The sequence below is a fragment of the Lepidochelys kempii genome, chromosome 14 (genome assembly GCF_965140265.1).
Source record: "Lepidochelys kempii isolate rLepKem1 chromosome 14, rLepKem1.hap2, whole genome shotgun sequence".
In the NCBI taxonomy this organism is placed as follows: Eukaryota; Metazoa; Chordata; order Testudines; family Cheloniidae; genus Lepidochelys; species Lepidochelys kempii.
This window is the reverse complement of record NC_133269.1, coordinates 22,166,171-22,184,217: the sequence shown is the minus strand read 5'-3', so window position 1 is coordinate 22,184,217 and position 18,047 is coordinate 22,166,171. Positions and strand designations below refer to the sequence as shown.

The window sequence follows — 18,047 nt, the reverse complement described above, 5'->3', positions numbered from 1 at the left end:
TGATGCGACTGCTTCTGAAGTGAGTCGCTTCAGTTTCCCTATCAGTAAAATGGGGGTAGCGTATGACAGGAGCGATCAGAGAATGTCTGGGAAATGCTTTGAAGATACGGAGCCTAATTCTTGCCTGCCTTCATTCTGTTAGAGAGACAAGGCGGGTGAGGTATTATCTTGTAATTGGACCAGCTTCAGCTGGTGAGCAAGACAAGCTTGTCTTTCTAATATCCTGGGACCAACAGGATGTAGCCGATCTGCCACTGCTAGCAGCAAATGGCTGCTGATGGGACACTACATGGGGTGGGCGCTGAGTTACTACAGAGAAATCTTTCCCAGGTGTCTGGCTGCTGGGTCTCGCTCCCATGCTGAGGGTCTAACCGATCACCATATTTGGGGTCAGGAAGGCATTTCCCTCCAGGTCAGATTAGCAGTGACTATGGGGTTTTTTTTGCCTTCCTCTGCAGCATGGGGTCACTTGCAGCTTTAAACTAGTGTAAATGGTGGATTCTCTGTAACTTGAAGTCTTTAAACCATGATTTGAGGACTTCAGTAACTCAGCCAGAGGTTTGGGGTCTATTACTGGAGTGGGTGGGTGAGGTTCTGTGGTCTGCGATGTGCAGGAGGTCAGACTAGCTGATCATGATGATCCCTTCTGGCCTTAAAGTCTATGAGACACAGCTGCAACAACTTTGCACTCTTATGTCATTCTCACCTGTGCAGCAGGGCTGTGAAACACCACCAGATCAGAATGATAGTGTTTTACACCCCTTTGTACTAGTGAAAATGAAGACATGAGCTACAAGCCGGGGCGAATCAGGCCCAGTAAGTGCTGAGTATTATTAGTGCACAAGTGTGGAAAAAGCTATAGTTTCCTATGCATATTTATTTTTCAAAGGGTAACTGATGCTGTTATTTATTCAAAGTTTTGATATAACTAGTGCAGAAGTCCCTGCATGAAAAATAAGGTTCACATTATTTACAGGGTGTGTAACTTACTCATGATTTGTGTCCAAATTTCAGGGTTCGGTTCTGCCCCTCTTACGCATGCCTTCCCCCAGAATTAGTTTCACTGGAATCAGTGGAAGTATTTGTATAGTAAGGTATTACCCAATGTGACCAAGAGTAGCAAAATCTAGTCCCTAAGCAGCACTTTCTGATGCCCATTACATAGGCAACGCTGGATTAGAACCCAGAATCTTCTGCTCCAATCACTTATGCTCCGGCCACATGATCTAAAGGAGAAGACTCCCCTCTGACTGTATGCACATATGTGTCAGCGTGTTTATATGAGGATCCAGATCACTGTGTGTGCAAGTCAGTTTGTGAGTGTGAGGGTGTGAAGGGGGGGAGGAGGCAATCGTATCAGCCTATGTGAGTCTTGGTGTGTGTGTGAGGCTGTGTCCCAGTTGTGTGTGTGTGTGTATCACAGGATATGTGTCTCAGTATGTGTGGACATGTGTATAAGCAAAACCTGAAATATGTATATTTCAATACATTGTTGCTGCAAGAATTGGCATTTAAAAAAACAATGTCTGGGGAACCCTGACCACCAAACATGCCCTTGTATAAAGGCATTATAGTGCCTCAATTTATGAAATAGTGGGGTCAACAGTCCCCAGTGGGTCTCATCCCCTTCCCCTCTATGATTTATTATCTGTATACAAACATCAGCTGAAACCTTGGGTCTCAGCAACCAGAGCCATCCCTAGCCATTTTGGTGCCCTACGCAGCCTCCCTGCGGGGAAGGGTGGGTGGTGTGTGTGTGTGTGTGTGTAGGTGGGCTGGCCCCAGGCCTTCGTTGGGGGGTGGGTGTGCAGGAGCAGGTTTGGGGGGCAGGGGGGAACCGCCCCCCAACAGGAGCTGACAGAGCGAAGCGGGCTGGGGCTGGGTCGCTCCACGTCCTGCTGCCCGGTGAGTGCAGGGCACCTGACCCCTGGTGCAGTCCTCAGGGCAATGATGGAGTGGGGGTGGGAGCGGAGCAGGGGCAGAGGCCATGGGGAAGAGGCGGAACAGCAGCTGGAGCAGCACCAGGAAATTTGGTGCCCCACGTAGCTGCGTACTTTGCGTATGGGTAAAGACGGCCCTGTCAGCAGCCCTCCCGCTGGTACCTTGAGGGGTTCCATGTACCTTTCCAGGATGGCCCCTCAATTCTGTTCACTGAGCTGAGATACCATGGCATTGAGCAAAATACAGGTGCCTGTAAATAACAACTTACAGTGCTTTCCTGGCTAGCCCTGTAATGCTTTGGCAGATGCTCTCCTCAGTCTCTGCTTGCTTACCCAGGTCAGATCCACACAGGGTAATCCACTACAGTGGTGGGAACTTACTTGCCATTGGCTCAGCGGACCGCAAAGTCAGGTTCCTTAACGTGTTGGAGCTGAAGGAAGTGCCACCTGTGATCAGTGGCCATGCAGGGAGCATCAAGGCAGTGTTCCTCAACGAGAAGAAAGGGTTTGTGCTGAGTGCCAGCTTTGATCTCAGCATCAGGTGAGCAGTGCTGATACAAGGGTCACTGGACAGAGTGATCCAGGTTGCAATGATCTATTGAAAGGAAATTTTAAGCATAAAACCCGAAACCAAACCCAACATTGGGCATTTTTTCTAGAATCCTCCCCTCCCCCCATTTTCTGACTGTAATAATGAGATAAGAAAAACACATCATAGATATCCTAGCGTATTCCCTTGCTCATGCAGGACATTTCCCCTCTGGGCTTCCCCGTTTCATCAAGTACTGGAAGAAGAAGTAGCAAAGTACTCCAGGAAAACTGATTGTTGTGATATTTCTAAACCAGAGACATTGAGATATGTTTCTGATTAGCACCTGCGGTGAAATCCTGGCCCTGTTGAAGTCCATACCAAAACTCCCACTCAGTTCAATAGGGCTAGGAGTTCACCCCTGAAGTTTGGGAGGCTTTTTTTAAATCTTCCCATCATTTTGATACCAACTCATTCCCATGGTATCTGACCACTTTCCAGTGCACTTGGAAGAAAGTATAGAGGCAGCTTTATACTATGCAAAGGCATACACTGGTGTAGGTCAGGATACATGTCCTCGTTGAAGTTGGGGAATGGGAAGTCTTATGTCATCTCTGTCACTAATTCTTAGGATCATAGAATCATAGAATATCAGGGTTGGAAGGGACCTCAGGAGGTCATCTAGTCCAACCCCCTGCTCAAAGCTGGACCAACACCAACTAAATCATCCCAGCCAGGGCTTTGTCAAGCCTGACCTTAAAAATATCTAAGGAAGGAGATTCCATCACCTCCCTAGGTAACGCATTCCAGTGTTACTAATTTCAGGATACTAATAATCTGCTGCCACAATAGCCCTGCATTATGCCCACAAGCGGAGACCCAAGTCAGGTTCTCCAGCTCTGGGATGACAATGGCAGGGCCTGTTTCAAAGGCCACATCAGTGTAATAGGAGGGGAAAGAGTCTACACAGATATGGAGTCTTTGTCTCCCACCTGCTTCAGCATGGGATGGTCTTTGCTATATCCATGTGCTTGGGTTTTCTCAGTGAAGCGGCTGTAAGTCTTCTTGGCAGCTGCTTGATGGAAATGGGGCTGTTCAAAGGATTGTTACATTTGGAGGCCAGAGGTAGCCATTGCTGGGTAGCCAGAGAAGCAATCCAGATGTATATGACCATGACAGCCCTGGGGCCACCGGAACAAAATATAAGATCAGGTATCTAAATATTAGGGACTGATTCTACTGCCCTTACATCGGGCTTTTCTCAGTGTTACTTCATTGACCTCAGTGGAATTACTCCTGACTTACACCAGTGTATGTGCGAGGAGAACCAGGCCCATTAGCTGGCAATAATAACAAATAAGTCAATAATTAACAATTAATGAATCACAGGATTCTCCCCTTCTTGGTCTTTACTTTGCAGATGCTGGAATATATTCACTGGGGCTTGTGTGAAGATCCTTAACGGTCACACGGGGACCATCACTTGCCTGGACATGTACAAAAACAGGATTGTGTCAGGAGCAAGAGATTGCATGGTCAAAGGTGAGCAAGCAATTGCCGAAATAGCCCCAAGGCTTTGATGGGGGGCCACCGCCAGCCGCATTCCAAATCCCAGTGGTAACAGCAAAGGGGTTTGGATTGGCTTAGACCAGCAGGGAAAGTGGCCCAATATGTATATTTATAGCACAGACAATGTGTGACCCTGACAACCAGTGTAGAAACCAGGGGGTGGATTTCAAACTCTCACAATGGAGCTTAGTTTGCTCTGCAAGCAATGGCCACGCATGCAACTCCTATTAGGGTGGTTTTATACAATATGAATGGCGTTATGGTTATGGCAATGGGACTTGAGACACCTGGATTCAGTCCTCAGCTCTGCTATAGACTTCCTGTGGTGACCTTAGGTTCTCAACTGTGGTTATAATGATACTCCATTGCTTTCTCTATTTGGTTTGTGAACGCTTCAGGGCAGGGTTTGTCTCCATGCAGCACCTAGCACAAGGGGGCTCTGAACTCAGCTGAGGCCTTTAGGTACAACTGTGGACTCAAATAAGAATTTGTATTCGCATTTTGCAGAGCGATACAGACAAATAAATGTGGACATTATTTATGTTTCTCCTTCCCACTTCTAACAGTGTGGGATTTAAACACCGGGCGATGCATCAAAACTTTAAAACACAAAGATGCCATTTGGACAGCTAAAATCAACAACACCCACATTGTGAGCGGTTGCGAAAAAGGGTTGGTGAAAGTGTGGCACGCTGATACGTGCGTGTTGATCAAGGTATGTTTCTTCCTAATCATAGCGTGCTCTGGAAACGTATTTGGGTGTTTTCTCTCTGTGTGCAGTCCCAGCTCTGTGCAGCTAGCTGGCCCAGCAGACCTCGATAGTACTACCTAGAAAGACCACTGACTCAGTTCAGTGGCGAAGGAGCTCAGCCAGGTTTACTGTCAACAAAGCACAGGACTAGCTCCCTGGATCTATGTCTATGGGTACCCTAACATATGCAGGCCCATTACAATGGACTCAGCTCAGTCAGCAAGCAGGACTCTCTGCTGCCCCCTTGGCTAGACAAAGGATTAAGGCAAGGTACCCTGACATTTATAGACTGAGACAAATAACTGGAAAAAACATCTTACGCACCATCTTATGTGTTTCATGACATCTGTTTGTTATCTCCCCTGGTTCCCAATATCTTGAACAAAACATCCCTATTCATTGTTTTGTCAAACCATCTTAAACTAGATGGGGATGTATTTGTACTAGCTGGAATATATTTATGCAAATATCTAGAGCCTAGTACACTAGCAACAACTTTGTCAAATTCATGTACTGGACAGTGAACTTGCAAACATCTGCTTTAATACATGGCCTGACTTTGATTCACAGCCTCAGATCTTACAGTAGGCTCTCTCTTTCTCTACTACACACTGAATCATAGAAATGGAGGGTTGGAAGGGACCTGATCATCTAGTCTATTCCCCTGCACTGAGGCAGGATTAAGTTTACCTAAACCATCCCTGACAGATATTCATCTAGACTGTTCTTAAAATCCTCCATTGATGGGATGCCATAACCTCCCCAGGTAACCTGTTCCAATGCTCAACTATTCTTAGTTAGAAAGTTTTTCCTAATTACCTAAATCTGCCTTGCTGCAAGCTAAGCCAATCTGGACAGCTGAACTCTTGCGGGGGTTAGACTAGATAGAGCCTTGTGGTCCCTTCTAACCTCTATGAGTCTCTGATTCCCTTGGTGAACATGGAGAACAATTGATCACTGTCCTCTTTATAAAAACCCTTTACGTATCTGTTCACCCCAGCTAGTCATGGTTTTTTGTTTACACCAAAGGCGTTTTTTAAAAAGAAAGAAAGAAAAAAGTATGAAACTGGTAACCGATGATCAACAGAATTAGTGATGGCTGACCTGTGTAAGAGCCTATTGGCAAACAATTCACCAAATTAAAAATTGACAGTTGATCTGATCTTTAATTTTTTGCTGTTTGCAGATATTTATATGATTGAGCTTTTGTTTGGGTGAACGTTCACAAGCAGGGATTTTCTGGATAATAGCTGTATTTCAGGGCTGGGGATGACGCATAGTTAGACTAAGAAATGAAATTTGTTTCTAGCAGAAACAAAAACAGTTTATAAAGATTAGGGATATCCAGACAGCTGCACTGTAATTTAAAGATCAGAGCCAGTTTGATTTCAGTCATACCAGTGTATCTCCTGTTCTTTGAGAGGCGAAAAGCAGTTTCTATTGATGGAAAAAAGTCTGATGGAATTGCATGTACAGATGTTTATCGAGGGTAAGATATTCCATTTCTAGATGACCCAAGTTTACATACGGCTCCTACTAGCTTGGTTAGGGGCAGTTTCATATTGTCTTCCCTGGTTGATTATTCACTTAACAGACCCTAAAGGTCTCAGTTTAATTCTCAGCTGCAATAATAACATGCACATAGTGAGGGCCCTACCAAATTGACGGTCCATTTTGGTCAATTTCATGGTTATAGGATTTTAAAAATAATACATTTCATTATTTCAGCTATTTAAATCTGAAATTTCATGGTGTTGTAACTGTCAGGGGTCCTGACCCAAAAAGGAGTGGGGGGATCGCGAGGTTACTGGGCGTGTGCGTGTGTGGAGGGGGGTTGCGGTACTGCTTTCCCTTCTTCTGCGCTGCTGCTGGCGGTGGTGCTGCCTTCAGAGCTGGGGGGCCGGAGAGCGGTGGCTGCAGGCTGGGCACCCAGCTCTGAGGGCAGCGCCAGCAGCCACACAGAAGTAAGGATGGTATGGTATGGGGTTGCCACCCTTACTTCTGCACTGCTGCTGGTGGGGTTCTGCCTTCAGAGCTGGGCACCCAGCCAACAGCCACCACTCTCCGGCCACCCAGCTCTGAAGTCAGCACAGAAGTAAAGGTGGCAATACTGCAACCTCCCTAAAATAACCCTGTGACCCGCCCTGCAACTCCCTTTTGGGTCAGGACCCCCAATCTGAGAAACTCTGATCTATATTATACAGATTTCACAGGGAGGCTAAAAACACACAAAATACCAGATTTCACAGGGGAAGACCAGATTTCATGGTCCGTGACACGTTTTTCGTAGTTGTGAATTTGATATGGCCCTACACATAGTACACACAGTGATTCTGGCCAATGAATGAATAAGTTCACATTAGTGTCTGGCCACCAAGAGTGAGCCTGGCATGTTTTACTTACAGTGACTACTGAATCAAAACTATTACCAAAAGGCTTATTGTAACCCTTTACAGAATCCACTATAAAGCATAGGCGGGCAGTATTGTAACATGAGATTGATTGGGGCTATGTGTATGCCCAGAATTCTTATAGTATGTTACACTATGTGACACGTGGCTCTTTCATGTTTCAGACCTTAGAAGGGCACCAAGGCCCAGTAAAATGCCTGGCCTTTGATCAATGGCATCTAGTGACAGGAAGCTCTGATGGATTTGTCCTGGGATGGAGCATGGTGGGAAAACATAAGAGATGTCTAATGGCTTTCAGGCACCCACAGTAGGTATCATTCACATGTTGGAATCCACAGATAACAAATGTCTACATGTTTCCTATAGCTCTGAATATAAATAAAGTGAACTCTGTTACCTGCTTAGGAATATGTCTACATAGAATGTGTTAATTCACAGTCCTAACACTTTAAAATTTTCCCTGTCCTGCAGGGGTTTTTGTTTTACAGGAATTCACTGTTATTCAGTGGAACAGTGACTCCCGAGTAAGGAATCCCCCGCAGAACAGATGGAATTGAAGTCCTAGGACTGTGTATCTTGCATGACTCGTACCTTCACAAGGGAATAGCAGCATTCAATGTTGTCCCATGACACAATAAAGCTAGACATTTGGGAAAACTATTATGTATGATATTATATATGGTGATGAAGAGGTCCTCAAGTGTACAGAAAAGCACTGATGGACTAAATACATGGGGTGAAATCCTGGCCCTACTGAAGAGAATGGGTGTTTTGCCATTGATTTCCAATATGGCCAGGATTTCACCCATGATGATAATATACCTTCAAGAAACATTATTAAGGTTGCAAAGGCAAAACCTCCAAAATTAGGGTATGCCAAAATGAAGGTTGCCTGTGCAACCTTAAATCAGTCCTCTTATGCGTATGCATTATGATACAGCATTTTAGTACATACTCATATATGTACTATTGCCAAATTTCAAGTCTCGCTCCAAAGCCTGTTGATACAAGAGTTGTTCAATAAAAGGTCACAGCATTTTTAATAAGGAGAAAAACAATGTGTTTTTCCTTTGCCTTGTTATCGAAACATCTAAATCATTTTGACTGAAATTTCCCAAAAACATCCAACGTGAGCCAGACACCCAACATGGCAAATTTCAGCGCAGTTACGGTTAGATAGAGTTAAAGGCCATTGGAAAGTGGGTCTTATAACAGGAAGTGTTAGGCAAACTTAAAAATAGGTGGCAATACTAATCCTGCCTATAGTTAGTATGACGTGAGTGCAGGTGAAAAAACAGAATAAACAAAACACAATTCTTTGGCAGAAAAACTAATTCAGATCTTATGCCTTCTGGAAGTAAACTGTAAAGACTTTAGATGCAAATGATCCCAGCCATGATGAATGCTAACATCTAGGATTCAATCCACCTAAACTTGAGGTGGCTCTTATCCCAGTCCAGGGGCAAATGATCCACTGTGAGTCAAGGAGTTCAGGAAAACAAGATAATTCCCTTCTCTTTGTTATTGACATGGAAGCAGGGATGATTTAAGATTAAATGGGATCCAGATGCATCAAAATTTCAGGAACCTCTAATATATATTCAGCAGCACGTTAAGCTACTTATTTTGGCAGAAAAGACTAACAGAAGATAGTGCATATGTGAAACATGGAGACATTAGTTTTGTTGTGGAAACCATTCCCTTTGCATATCATGACATTTTGTGATTTTAACTGTGCTGTGATAAGACTACATCACCATACTGTTTGCATTTACTTTCAGTGGTTATTTAAAGGAAGAGATGTGATTGAAAATGCCTACTGGCAAAGCTAATATGCCGCGACTGGTCTTAAACACAGTGGTTGCTACGAATGACTGCTTCGTTCATCTTTTGAGCATGACCAACAAATTGTCTGGACTTCATAATTTTGGCCATCTCTCCATTCCAAAGGCAGCAATGATTAGGGAGGAATTTTCTGGGTGACTTTCATCCTCCCCAGCCTCTTTTAAACCTGACTAGTTCTCTCATCTACCCTGTAGGCAGAGATGGACCTGCTTCACTCACCATCCAAGAAAGAACATTGTTACTTCAATCTTCTCATGTAGGAATAAAGAATGTGCTTATGCTCCGGTGTTTTGTTTTCAGGGAAGTCCTGTATCTGGCGTTTCTGTATCTCCGAGTCATCAGTGGCTGCGCTGATGGAAAAATACGTATATTTAACTTCCTGACTGGGACCTGCCTGAAGGTGATGAGGGCCAATAGCAGAGGTGACCCTGTGGTGTCCTTCTGCATTGTAGAAAATAGGTGGGTAATAGCAGTTGCACTCAGACTCTGAGCCAGTTAGACAGAGTATGTTGCTCAAGAAATCATGTCCTTTTTACAGCCCTAACAAGTGGGGGTTTTTTAGAGGATTCTGCTGATTTGTTGACTATGGATCACTGCAATATGTTATTCTATTACGTAGGTGTGGTGTTTTGGTTTGGATTTCAATCCAAACTTCCCCAAAACATTGGATATTCATCCTGATGTTTAGATTCAGGCCCATTTTAGAGATGGGGCAAAGCTATAAAGTGGGATCAAGATTGCTATCTGAATTTCCTCAGAGTTTGGGTGGGTTCAGGATCAGGCCCACGTGTGCTCTTAACACGCCAGTGTTCTACTGCATTTTCATAAATGTAAGAGATTGAAAAGGCCTACTCATCACATCCATCCTTCTAGACAAGAGTAGGCTTGTTCCCTCCAGTGTGTTCCCAGTGTGTTTTCACCCCGATTCAAGGGTCCCTAACAACAGGACAACTACCATTTCTCTTGGGAGCTATTTCACAGCCTAACAGTCAGAACATTTGTCCTTTTCATGATTTCATCCAGTGGTGAGCAGGAGCCGGTTCACACTGGTTCACGCGAACCGGTTGTTAAATTTAGAAGCCATTTTAGAACTGGTTGTTAGGGCTCCCCAGCCCCTCCACCGTCTTCCCCCCTCTCGCAGAGCCTCAGCATGCAGAGCCAGCGCCAGCGATCTGGACCGCTCCTGGGCAGCTCTGCAGTGTCTGCCGCTTTGAGCGGCATGGTAAGGGGGTGGGGCTGCGAGCTCCAGCGGGCCGCGCGGCATCCATACACGCTGCCCTGAGCAGCATGGTAAGGGGCCTGGGCTGGGAGGAGGGGTTGGATAAGGAGCAGGGAGCGGTTGGAGGGGGCGGAGGTTCTGGGGGGGCGGTCAGGGGATGGGGAACGGGAGGGGCTGGGTAGGCAGTCGCCACCCCAGAAAGTCCCAGCCAGGCTGGGGTTCGGCTAGGGCAGCCCCCCAGGCCAAGGGGGCCCCGACTCGCGGAACTAGGGAGGGTGCATGGTGTAGGGCTCAGTGTTATAGAAGGGGGCTGTTGGAGACAGGGCCGGCTCTAGGCACCAACAAGAAGGTGCTCGGGGTGGCACATTTCTAGGGGTGGCATTCCGGCGCCGGCCATGCTGCCCCTAGAAATGTGCCCTCGCCACCCCAACTCACCTCCGCTCCACCTCCGCCTGCTCCCCTGAGTGCGCCGCCACCGCTCCGCTTCTCCTCGCCCCCTCCCTTCCAGGCTTGCTGCGCGCCAAACAGCTGTTTGGCGCGGCAAGCCTGGGAGGGAGGGAGAAGCCAAGCGGCGGTGCGCTCCGGGGAGGCGGCAGCGGTGGAGCGGTGGTGAGCTGGGGCAGAGAGTGGTTCCTCTAACCCCCTGCCCAGTTACTTCCTGCCTCTCCCTCGCCTGATGGGGGGGAGGCGGTGTGTTCAGGGGAGCAGGCAGAGTGGAGGTGAGCAAGGGCGGGAGGTTGAGAGGGAAGCCGCAGGAAGCAACGGGGGGAGGGGAATGCAGCATGCCCGGGGGAGGAGGTGGGGCTGGGGATTTGGGGAAGGGGCGGAGCCAGGGGCAGGGAGGTCATGAAAAAAAGCGGGCGGCGGCCAAAAATTTTTTTGCTTGCGGCGGCAAAAATCCTAGAGCCAGCCCTGGATGGAGAAGAGGCTCGGTGCTAGAGGGGGGTGCATGGAGCAGCACCGTTTGGGGGGCGCGAGGCTAGGGAAGGGCTGCAGGGCCCCGCATCCTGTCTTGGGGCAGGGGCCGCGCTGCGGCTGGTACCTGCGCTGCGCAGCCATCCAGGCAGCCGCTCTGGGGCCCCGCGCGCAGAGGCCAATCCGATGCCGCCTCACTCAGCAGCCTGAGCTCCATGCTGCTTCCTGCCCGGCCCAGGAAGTGCGACCGGCTGCGCTGGGCAGGGAGATCAGGCATCATGTGACTGGGCGCCGCGTAGCGCCGCGGAGTCAGGCCTCTGGCAGCAGCAGCCTCCTCTGCCCCAGGAGCTGGGCAAGGGCAGCTGGTGCCATGGCTGGGGGCTGCCTTGGGCATGCTGGGGCGAGCCCCCCCACAGTCTCTCCCGCTCCTGCGCTGTGGGGCTGTCTGGCCTCTGCCACTCAGGGACGCTCACATCCCACAGTGGGGAGTCGGGCAGATGGCAGCCTTTGCCTGCAGGGAGCCCCCGCCCCCCATGATGGGAGCGACCTCACTGGTGCAAGGGCTACAGGACTCCTGCACCACCAGCAGGCACCTGGGATGGAGAATGGGCCTGGAGGGCAGGGGGGCAGGACAGAGCCCGGGGGGCAGAATGGAGCCGGGGGGGTGAAAGGGGGCAGGCCAGAGGCACATCCCTTAAATCAGAACTTTTTATAGGGAGGGAACCAGTTATTAACATTTTGGCAGCTCATCACTGATTTCATCCCATTATTCCCAGTTGTATCTAGCAATGCACGAACTCAACAGTGTTCTTTACATTCAGTTTACATTAATTGGAACGAGCTGGCAATGATCAGATGATCATCAGGGCTGGCAACAATCTAAACACTGCTCATTTTCTTTTCCCCAACCAAGCAATTGCAACTTCAATTCTAGTTATGCACCTCAGCATCTGCACCAGTGCACGCAAGCAATCTGGCACAACAGGTAACTGCTACACCATTATTACAAGGTGTGTTTCTTAGCACTGTTCCTCTTCCCTTCCTAGGATGGTGATCAATGCTCTGAGCAGCATATTGATGTTCCAGTTTGAGGACGTAGAGTGGGACTACACGCTACAGGCTGACAGAGAGGAAGTAACAAAGGCTAAGGAAAAGCACAATGAAATCAGGGTCAGAATGCTGCCCTATCCATATGTTCACTCTCGGCATGTGAAACATGATGTTGCCAGCCACAGGAAGACACTTTATTCCAAGGAGAAACCAGATGAGGACCAGATAATGTTGGCATACTTGATTCGCCGTCGGTCAACAAGGGATTGCGGGACACCGTTAGGTACTGTATACATCTCTTGCAGTGCACTGTGTTAAAGGGGCAGCCCCAACCTGAAATCTAGTCAGTTTAGAAAATGAGTTAGGAAATATTTTCAGGTACCCACTGTCCTAGCCCAGTCCCCCACCATTGTCCAGGGATGTGTGCTAGACGGCTGCTGCATTTTAGCGATGTATATATTTTGTAAGGCCCTTTAGGATCCTGTGAGAAGCAGGGTGCAACAGAAAATTGAGGCCTTAATTCAGCAAGCTATTCAAGTGTCTAATTTTAAGTATGTGAGTACTCTCACTGAAGTCAGTGGGATTACTCATGTGCTTAAAGTTAGGCATATGCTTAAGTACCTGCTGAGTGGTGCACAAATTATTACTTATTTTAAAATCCCCCCCCCCCCCACAGTATAAGTCTAAGCAGCATCTGTGATTAGACTTCACAACCAAGATGAAGATTAAATCCAACAGGTTTGCACTCTTCAAACTGTAACATTCCGATGCAGTCTGAGTCTATGCCCTGGTCTACACTAGGACTTTAGGTTGAATTTAGCAGCGTTAAATGGATGTAAACCTGCACCCGTCCACACGATGAAGCCCTTTATTTCGACTTAAAGGGCTCTTAAAATCGATTTCCTTACTCCATCCCTGACAAGTGGATTAGCGCTTAAATCGGCCTTGCCGGGTCGAATTTGGGGTACTGTGGACACAATTCAACAGTATTGGCCTCCGGGAGCTATCCCAGAGTGCTCCATTGTGACCGCTCTGGACAGCACTCTCAACTCAGATGCACTGGCCAGGTAGACAGGAAAAGAACCGCGAACTTTTGAATCTCATTTCCTGTTTGGCCAGCGTGGCAAGCTGCAGGTGACCATGCAGAGCTCATCAGCAGAGGTGACCATGATGGAATCCCAGAATCACAAAAGAGCTCCAGCATGGACTGAACGGGAGGTGTGGGATCCGATCGCTATTTGGGGAGAGGAATCCGTGCTATCAGAACTCCGGTCCAGTTTTCGAAATGCCAAAACCTTTGTCAAAATCTCCCAGGGCATGAAGGACAGAGGCCATAACAGGGACCCGAAGCAGTGCCGCATGAAACTTAAGGAGCTGAGGCAAGCCTACCAGAAAACCAGAGAGGTGAACGGCCGCTCCGGGTCAGAGCCCCAAACATGCCGCTTCTATGATGAGCTGCATGCCATTTTAGGGGGTTCAGCCACCACTACCCCAGCCGTGTTGTTTGACTCCTTCAATGGAGATGGAGGCAACACGGAAGCAGGTTTTGGGGGACAAAGAAGATGATGATGATGATGATGAGGTTGTAGATAGCTCACAGCAAGCAAGCGGAGAAACCGGTTTTCCCGACAGCCAGGAACTGTTTCTCACCATGGACCTGGAGCCAGTACCCCCCGAACCCACCCAAGGCTGCCTCCTGGACCCGGCAGGCAGAGAAGGGACCTCCGGTGAGTGTACCTTTCAAAATACTATACATGGTTTAAAAGCAAGCATGTGAAAGGATTCATTTGCCCTGGCATTTGTGGCTCTCCTGGATGTACTCCCAAAGCCTTTGCAAAAGGTTTCTGGGGAGGGCAGCCTTGTTGCGTCCTCCATGCTAGGACACTTTACCACTCCAGGCCAGTAACACGTACTCGGGAATCATTGTACAACAAAGCATTGCAGTGTATGTTTGCTGGCGTTCAAACAACATCCGTTCTTTGTCTCTCTTTGTTATCCTCAGGAGAATGAGATATCATTCATGGTCACTTGGTTGAAATAGGGTGCTTTTCTTCAGGGGACACTCAGAGGTGCCCGTCCCTGCTGGGCTGTTTGCTTGTGGCTGAACAGAAATGTTCCCCGCTGTTAGCCACGGGGAGGGGGGAGGGTTGAGGGGGTAGCCATGCAGTGGGGGGAGGCAAAATGCGACCTTGTAACGAAAGCACATGTGCTATGTATGTAATGTTAACAGCAAGGTTTACTCTGAAAGAGTGTAGCCACTGTTTTATAAAATGTGTCTTTTTAAATACCGCTGTCCCTTTTTTTTTCTCCACCAGCTGCATATGTTTCAATGATCACAGGATCTTCTCCTTCCCAGAGGCTAGTGAAGATTAGAAACAAAAAAAAAAAAAAAACGCACTCGTGATGAAATGTTCTCTGAGCTCATGCTGTCCTCCCGCACTGACAGAGCACAGACGAATGTGTGGAGGCAAATAATGTCAGAGTGCAGGAAAGCACAAAATGACCAGGAGGAGAGGTGGCGGGCTGAAGAGAGTAAGTGGCAGGCTGAAGAGAGGGCTGAAGCTCAAATGTGGCAACAGCATGATGAGAGGAGGCAGGATTCAATGCTGAGGCTGCTAGAGGACCAAACCAGTATGCTCCAGTGTATGGCTGAGCTGCAGCAAAGGCAGCTGGAGCACAGACTGCCACTACAGCCCCTGTGTAACCAACCGCCCTCCTCCCCAAGTTCCATAGCCTCCACACCCAGACGCCCAAGAACACGGTGGGGGGGGGGGCTCCGGCCAACCAGCCACTCCACCACAGAGGATTGCCCAAAAAACAGAAGGCTGGCATTCAATAAATTTTAAAGTTGTAAACTTTTGAAGTGCTGTGTGGCATTTTCCTTCCCTTCTCCACCACCCCTCCTGGGCTACCTTGGTAGTCATCCCCCTATTTGTGTGATGAATGAATAAAGAATGCATGAATGTGAAGCAAAAATGACTTTATTGCCTCTGCAAGCAATGATTAAAGGGAGGAGGGGAGAGTGGTTAGCTTGCAGGGAAGTAGAGTGAACCAAGGGGCGGGGGGTTTTATCAAGGAGAAACAAACAGAACTTTCACACCGTAGCCTGGCCAGTCATGAAACTGGTTTTCAAAGCTTCTCTGATGCGTACCGCGCCCTCCTGTGCTCTTCTAACCGCCCTGGTGTCTGGCTGCGCGTAACCAGCAGCCAGGCGATTTGCCTCAACCTCCCACCCCGCCATAAACGTCTCCCCCTTACTCTCACAGATACTGTGGAGCGCACAGCAAAAAGTAATAACAGTGGGAATATTGGTTTCGCTGAGGTCTAAGCGAGTCAGTAAACTGCGCCAGCGCGCCTTTAAATGTCCAAATGCACATTCTACCACCATTCTGCACTTGCTCAGCCTGTAGTTGAACAGCTCCTGACTACTGTCCAGGCTGCCTGTGTACGGCTTCATGAGCCATGGCATTAAGGGGTAGGCTGGGTCCCCAAGGATAACTATAGGCATTTCAACATCCCCAACAGTTATTTTCTGGTCTGGAAATAAAGTCCCTTCCTGCAACTTTTGAAACAGACCAGAGTTCCTGAAGATGTGAGCGTCATGTACCTTTCCCGGCCATCCCATGTTTGATGTTGGTGAAACGTCCCTTGTGATCCACCAGAGCTTGCAGCACTATTGAAAAGTACCCCTTGCGGTTTATGTACTCGGCGGCTTGGTGCTCCGGTGCCAAGATAGGGATATGGGTTCCGTCTATGGCCCCACCACAGTTAGGGAATCCCATTGCAGCAAAGCCATCCACTATGACCTGCACATTTCCCAGGGTCACTACCCTTGATATCAGCAGATCTTTGATTGCGTGGGCTACTTGCATCACAGCAGCCCCAAGAGTAGATATGCCCACTCCAAATTGATTCCCAACTGACCGGTAGCTGTCTGGCGTTGCAAGCTTCCACAGGGCTATCGCCACTCGCTTCTCAACTGTGAGGGCTGCTCTCATCTTGGTATTCATGCGCTTCAGGGCAGGGGAAAGCAAGTCACAAAGTTCCATGAAAGTGCCCTTACGCATGCAAAAGTTTCGCAGCCACTGGGAATTGTCCCAGACCTGCAACACTATGAGGTCCCACCAGTCTGTGCTTGTTTCCCGAGCCCAGAATCGGCGTTCCACAGCATGAACCTGCCCCATTAGCACCATGATGCATGCATTGGCAGGGCCCATGCTTTCAGAGAAATCTGTGTCCATTTCCTGATCACTCACGTGACCGCGCTGACGTTGCCTCCTCTCCCAATATCGCTCTGCCAGGTTCTGGTGCTGCATATACTGCTGGATAATGCATGTGGTGTTTAATGTGCTCCTAATTGCCAAAGTGAGCTGAGCAGCTTCCATGCTTGCCTTGGTATGGCGTCTGCACAGAAAAAAGGCGCGGAACGATTGTCTGCCGTTGCTCTGACGGAGGGAGGGGCGACTGACGACATGGCTTACAGGGTTGGCTTACAGGGAATTAAAATCAACAAAGGGGGTGGCTTTACATCAATGAGTATTTCAGGCAGGACTTCACGGAGGGTTCCAATAAGAAATGGTGCCCTAAGTAATTGTTCTTATTGGAACAAGGAGGTTGGTCTGGCCTCTGATTGATACGTGGCTAGATTTACCTTGCTGCACCTTCTCTGTGAGTGACTGCAGTGTGACCTAGAGGAATGAGTCCCCTAGACGGGGGAGGGGGAGAAGCAAATGAGTACAAAACAAATCTGGTCTATTTCTTGCTTTGATCCACTCCATCTATCTTTTACATCTTTGGCTGGCAGCAGACGGTGCAGAAAGACTGCAAGCCATCCACATCTCATGGCTGCTCGGCAGAAGACGGTGCAGTAGGACTGCTAGCCATCCTCATCTCTTGCCTGCCTGGCAGAAGATGGTACAGTAGGACTGCTAGCAATCCGTATCGCCTGCCTACTCACCATAAGATGGTTCAACAGGACTGACTACAGGACTAAAGAGAATGATCTGGTCAAGTCACTCCAGATTTAGTCCCTGCACCCATGTCTGCCCAGGCACTCCTGGCCGACGTGGCCAGGAGCACCTTGGACATGACGATGATGGCTACCAGTCGTACTGTACCATCTGCTGCCACAAGGCAATGGGTTGATACTGCTGTATAGCAATGCAGTACCACGTCTGCCAGCACCCAGGAGACATACGGTGACGGTTACCTGAACGGGCTCCATGCTTGCCGTGGTATGGTGTCTGCACAGGTAACTTAGGAAAAAAGGCGCAAAACGATTGTCTGCCCTTGCTTTCACGGAGGGAGAGAGGGACGGAATGGGGGCCTGACGATATGTACCCAGAACCACCTGTGACAATGTTTTAGCCCCATCAGGCATTGGGATTTCAACCTGGAATTCCAATGGGCAGTGGAGACTGCGGGAACAGTGGGATAGCTACCCACAGTACAATACTCCAGAAGTCGACTCTAGCCTCGGTACTGTGGAAGCACTCCGCCGAATTAATGCACTTAATGCACTTAGAGCATTTTCTGTGGGGACACACACACACTCAAATATATAAAACCGATTTCTAAAAAACCGACTTCTATAAATTTGACCTAATTTCGTAGTGTAGACATACCCTGTGGGTGGCTACTGAATCCAAATTGTGATGCAGAAACCTGCAACTCTGAGCTTGTGCTCTATATCACAGAGCAGCACGTCTGAGACACTGCGAAGCTTGTGTCTTTGAGTCCTAAAATAGTCATTAGAATAAAAACATTGTGAAGAAATTCACAGCTTAGATTCCATTTTAGTCCTTTAGTGCAAGACCAT

General features: G+C 48.3%; 1 protein-coding gene across 3 annotated transcripts in view; it reads left to right on the top strand.

Moving 5' to 3' along the window:
- The window catches only part of FBXW10B (F-box and WD repeat domain containing 10B), a 35,650-nt gene that overhangs the window by 13,605 nt on the left and 3,998 nt on the right, over positions 1-18,047 (top strand). The window contains exons 7-14 of one of the 3 annotated variants that reach the window (XR_012154787.1): positions 2,278-2,481; positions 3,890-4,011; positions 4,605-4,753; positions 7,365-7,507; positions 9,346-9,504; positions 12,226-12,512; positions 13,544-13,956; positions 14,545-15,122. Coding sequence is in view for 1 of the 3 variants with exons in the window: in XM_073310601.1 (XP_073166702.1) it covers positions 2,278-2,481; positions 3,890-4,011; positions 4,605-4,753; positions 7,365-7,507; positions 9,346-9,504; positions 12,226-12,512 (1,064 nt within the window). In the remaining 2 variants the exon portion in view is untranslated. Of the gene's footprint in view, positions 1-2,277; positions 2,482-3,889; positions 4,012-4,604; positions 4,754-7,364; positions 7,508-9,345; positions 9,505-12,225; positions 12,513-13,348; positions 13,957-14,544; positions 15,123-18,047 lie in introns of those variants that run through there. The other 2 variants (XR_012154786.1, XM_073310601.1) reach the window with 2 other exon arrangements.